This window comes from Pyrus communis, chromosome 11 (assembly GCF_041283825.1).
Source record: "Pyrus communis isolate YQ-2024b chromosome 11, ASM4128382v1, whole genome shotgun sequence".
NCBI classification, from domain to species: Eukaryota; Viridiplantae; Streptophyta; class Magnoliopsida; order Rosales; family Rosaceae; genus Pyrus; species Pyrus communis.
Window position 1 is genome coordinate 32,961,223 of NC_142575.1, and position 5,302 is coordinate 32,966,524.

Below are 5,302 nucleotides of genomic sequence, written 5' to 3' on the forward strand. Positions count from 1 at the left end.
ATATAAGATACTTACCATAAATTGGTGGCGCAAAATGTCAACAAATAAAGATAATTCATTTGAATTCAAATGAGTATTAAAATTAATAGTATTTTTCATAAATTTAATTTATGGACACAAAAAATAATAAATTAAAAAAGAAATTGAATGCATATGCTGACATTATAGTCTAGGGACTAAAATCAATTTTTAATCTTGTATAAGACATTTTTCTAGTCTTAGCATAGTATGGTTTATATATTTTGTGCTCGGTGCTTGCCGCTTCTTCTTGGTCGTAAGAGCTATTGGGCCTTTTTTTTTTATTATTATTAAGAAAATGGACTCTCCACCTATGGCTCCCGTGCTTTTCTTGGTTGGACCAACCAAATTTTCAATAAGTCTTTCTTTTATAGTAAGAAGCGGGAACCCTCTAAAAAATGACACTCTTCATGAACTCATTGATATTTCATATTTTTAATATAATATTTTATAATACTAATATGACAATTAATGTTAAACAGATATATAATAGAAAATTTATAAATAATTTCACTTTTAAAGAGTTCCCCTTTAAGAACGCGTAGAGAGAGAATACAGCGATGCAAAATTGAAACTCGAAAGTAGAAACAGATCGGGCAGAATTTCTCCAAATAGTTACCAAAGTGGAGGTGACGTGTGTGGTCACTTGGTGACCGGTGAGTTATTAACTCCTCCGCTGAATGAAATGATTTTCAATTTGAGTGGTCGAGGTACTAACTAATGGGGATGGGGTGGCTGCTATCCTCAGTCTCAGCCTCAGGCTTTTCTTGCTGCCGCTGCGCCAGCTATTGCCTTGTCTCCGTTGCTATTGCGTCGCCAAGCCGCCATTCGGTTACTGGTATCAGAAGACGAGGTAATGGACCACTCGCACTCGGTCCTCCTCCACTCCCATGTTCTTCCACTTGGACTTGCCTTCCTGTTTCTGTTTCTCAATATAATGGAAGACGACGAAGCAGTGACCCGAAGAATAATTTTATTGCCAATTGCACCCTTGGTAATGGTAGTGGTGACCCCGAACTCCAAGATTCACAGTATTCGTCTGCCGTCGATTGCTTGGGGACAGGCCAGGACGTAGAGCACGTGGTCTCTTCCGAAGAAACTCAACAGCAGACTACCGTTGGATTGGATTTGGAATTGATACAGCAAGTACAAGAATGGGCAGTATTGGTCTCTCCCTTCTTCTTTTGGGGTACCTCCATGGTGGCCATGAAGGAGGTTCTGCCAAGAACGGGCCCTTTCTTCGTCTCAGCCTTCCGTCTAATCCCTGCCGGCCTTCTCCTCGTTGCCTTTGCCTCCTTCCGAAGGCGCCCCTTTCCATCTGGCCTCACCGCCTGGCTATCGATTGCACTTTTTGGCCTCGTCGATGCCGCTTGTTTCCAAGGGTTTCTCGCTCAAGGTTTGCAGCGGACATCTGCTGGTCTGGGCAGTGTAAGTTTGTCAGTTTAAATCAACGCACACACACATTTCTAATCCTCCAACTCCAGTTGGTAGACTGAATCTACTGCCACTGCACTTGTAGGTTATAATTGATTCACAACCTTTGACGGTAGCTATACTTGCTTCCTTGTTCTTCGGCGAGTCTATTGGCTTTCTTGGAGCTGCTGGCCTTGTTCTTGGTGTCATTGGACTTCTACTTCTTGAGGTAAACTTTTTCTTTTTGTCATTTTCATTCTATCTCCTGTTTTCTATTGATCTAGTTATTGCCTATTGCCCCTTCGAATTTGAATTCAGAAATTTAAGCGGGGACGAACTACATCTGAATTCACAACTTTCATTTACTGGAAATGCTTCTTAAGCTTGTTTTATGTTTTGCCATTTTCTTCTTTTAATTCTTTTTGCTGCATTTTGGATTTGACATTGCGTCATTGAACAACATCTCTAAATTGCTAGTTCTAGTAATTATCTTAAGCTTTTCCTACACACAGCTAACTGATGCTTTTGTTATTTTTTTTAGCCTTGAATAAGCTAGCATAATGAATTTCTATTTTTTATCCTTTCTGTTTGTTCTTTTCCTTCTTTCAAATTTCTATTTTGTTCTGGGAAATGAACTAGCGGTGTTAGTAGTTATGATCCCATACTTTGCCTTCAAGTAATATGATGTGCTACTTGTCATATTTTGCCACTGCCCAATCAGCATGCAGAGGAAAGCACTGATGCTTAATTCTGATTAGAAAATGGGTGAACCACAGTGGGCATTTGTTCATTATGGCTGGGCTAGTGAAGTTGAATTCATATGATTACATTTGAGAGAATCTGTGGGTAGGAATTTTGACAAATAGGTTTGAGTTGGACGTAGATGGATGGCCAATGAAATATTTGGGACTTGCATTAGGGAAAATTCAAGAGCAATGGACTTTTTTGGGACACTTGTGCAAAAAGTGGAGAAGAGATTAGATGGAAGAAGAGAGCATTTTTTGCTAAAAGAATGGAGGCTTATATCAGTACAATCAAAGAAGGGAAGAAACATCATTGATGAAGTCGGTTTTGACTAGATCTCAGGATAGAGGAGGCCTTGCAGTGGGTAATTCCGAATCTATTTGGCAAGTTATCATCTGAGCTAGATATGATCTTGTTTCTAATTAGTGGGGTTGTGAGGTGAGGAACTGAGGCTCAAACCAAAGTCCTTGGAAATAAATCTCATAGGGAAATAATTCTTTTGCTCATAATCTGCATTTAGTAATAATGAAATAGTGAAAGAATTAGATTTTTTTAAGGTTCCTTTATGTTTCTCATATTTGGCAGAATTGGAGAACATAATTTCCTCATATGTGCTTGTAAAAGAGGTTTGGTCAAGACTTACTGTATTACCCCGTCACTTGCTTATATTATTTCCTAAGCTTTATTCTCCAGGCACCTTCACTTGTTTTTGATGGAAGTAACTTTTCATTATGGCAAAGTGGGGAGTGGTGGATGCTTCTTGCAGCTCAAAGCATGGCAGTTGGCACAGTCATGGTGCGCTGGGTTTCCAAGTACTCTGATCCTATTATGGCAACTGGATGGGTAGGCGATGTCAACTCACTTGATAATGCTTATTACTGATGTTATTTCTTGGGTTATCTTAGAATTATTTATTGTAGCATCAAAACTCTGATCTCTATTTTAAACGTGCTTACCTTCAGTGTATAAATCTAAAATTGGGATATTAAATGTACTCATAGTTGAAGAAAGTTTCAACCCTCGCTCTCAGCGTTTGGTGCTTTATTTATTAAAACACATTTCAAAACTACCCTTAGATTGTAACTGTAAATCAATGATTTACCTCTCCCCCCTACTCTTGGGTTCATATAACCAGGAAAACCAATTGAGCTAAAGTTGGTTGTCTACAAATATTTTGTATTATTTCATTTCTCGAGTAGGTGTTAGTTCGGGTGAAAGGAAATAGTGGTTCACTAGTGACAAGGTGCTGTTATTATACATATCTTCGTCAACTTACCTGATGAATAGTTAAAAGGAAATGGCTATTCAATAGTGACAAGGTGCTGTTAGAATATAGTGTGCAAAATATGAAACTGAAAGGAGGTTTGAGTAATATGGAAACACAAACCAGGGTAGTCTACTTTCGTATTCTTGAGAGGAGGGTGGGTTATTTTATTCATAGGTACCTTTAGCAATGCATTGTTTGAAGTTATAAAATATTTATATACTTAGCTTTTGGACCTGAACTTGCTGTAGTGTTTTAGTATATCAAGAATGCATAGAGGTCAGGGGCCCATAAACCCTTCTGTGTATGTTTGGTTGCAGCACATGGTTATTGGTGGCGCACCTCTGGTTCTAATCTCCATTCTTAACCATGAAAATGCTGTCAGTGGGAGTCTAGTGGAGTTCACAACAAATGATACATTGGCACTTTTTTACACATCCATTTTTGGAAGTGCCATCAGCTATGGTGTTTACTTCTACAGTGCAACAAAAGGTGTGGTCTAAATTTTTTTTAATAGAATTTATGTTTTCATTTATTTTCGTCATGAACTCCAGTAGTTTTATTTTCAAACCTTTCACTTGCACCATTATTTTTTTAAGATCCTTTAGTCAGAATTTCTGTCTTTGAAGAGTAATTTGTTCTACCTCATTCCACTAGATTCACACTATAATTTGCAAAGATGATATTCTCTGCCTGTAGAATTGAGGTTCTTTTTCTGATCGGATTTCAGGTAGCCTGACAAAGCTCAGCTCTCTTACCTTTCTTACTCCAATGTTTGCATCGATATTTGGGTAAGATCATTCAACTAAATAAATAAAGTTAATAAACCCGTAATGATGTCCCCTGTCTAATATAGTTCAACAATAACTTTACTCATAACAATAATATAGTTTAACAATAAAGCACAGTTTAGGGACTTGTGTAAAGTAATTGACACACCTGCTCGTAATTATTAATGGAATATTCCATGTTTCTGATACTAAAAATTCGATTCCTGTTTTTTTGTGTCTCATAGATATCTAACTGCAGGTATCTTTATCTTGGTGAGATCTTCTCGCCCTTGCAATTAAGTGGCGCCATCATTACAATTGTTGCAATATACATGGTTAACTATAAAACAACTCTGGAATGAAGCATACAATGAACACGGATGCATTTGGCATGTGTACAGAGGGTAGTTGGGTTCATTGGAAAACAAGAGAAGGTAAATATACATAAAAAAGAGAAGTTGAGATCCATTTTTCATAAAAAGGAGAAGGACATAAGCTGTTAGTGCAGCCATATTGACAGAGCATAATATTGTTGAGAATTTTGCTACTTTGGCTGATCAGACAATCAAACTTTCATGAACTCAGAAGCCACAATTACGAATTAGTTATTTCCGTGGAGAATATATTCTCTTGGTAAAGTTGAATTGTATGATACATGAGAGAAATATACTATGTTATATGTTATTTTTTGCATTTGCCCCATGATTTAGTTAATGGAAAGTTTGAACTATGGTGATGCATCTATTGAGGATTTTGAAAGAAGGAATATGCAGCTTGACTTTGTTGCTCTCTTAAAAGTTCGGATGTGTGGTCCGAGTTCTGAAATGTTTCTATTGAAAAGGAAACTGTTTATGCATTATCATAGAGTTGCATTGTAAACCTATCCACATTCCCATTGTGGTTTAGGGTTTAGGTTTTCGAGCTTGGGGTTTAGGGCTGAGGGGTTGAGGGCTAGGGGCTAGGGGCTAGGGGTTAAGGGTTTAGGGGTGAGTGATGAGGGTTTGAAGGGTTGAGGGTGGAGGGTTGAGGGTTTTAAGGGGGGTTGAGGATTTTGGGTTTAGGGGTTAGGGTTTAAGGTTTAGGGTTCAGGGTT

At 37.9% G+C, this 5,302-nt stretch overlaps 1 protein-coding gene across 1 annotated transcript; it reads left to right on the top strand.

Annotated features, from left to right (window-relative positions):
- The first annotated feature begins 530 nt into the window (after positions 1–530).
- LOC137742275 (nodulin MtN21 /EamA-like transporter family protein) lies at positions 531–5,006 on the top strand. Its single transcript, XM_068482098.2, has 6 exons — positions 531–1,446; positions 1,538–1,660; positions 2,869–3,018; positions 3,760–3,931; positions 4,170–4,230; positions 4,469–5,006. The coding sequence occupies exons 1-6, from the start codon at positions 739–741 to the stop codon at positions 4,569–4,571; spliced, it is 1,317 nt and encodes a 438-aa protein (XP_068338199.1). The 5' UTR covers positions 531–738; the 3' UTR covers positions 4,572–5,006.
- Positions 5,007–5,302: the final 296 nt, after the last annotated feature.

Coding starts and splice junctions, on each gene's coding strand:
- LOC137742275 (XM_068482098.2), top strand. CDS start 739: ATGGGGATGGGGTGGCTGCTATCCTCAGTCTCAGCCTCAGGCTTTTCT. Junction 1,447..1,537: donor CATCTGCTGGTCTGGGCAGT/GTAAGTTTGTCA, acceptor CTGCACTTGTAG/GTTATAATTGATTCACAACC. Junction 3,019..3,759: donor CTATTATGGCAACTGGATGG/GTAGGCGATGTC, acceptor GTTTGGTTGCAG/CACATGGTTATTGGTGGCGC.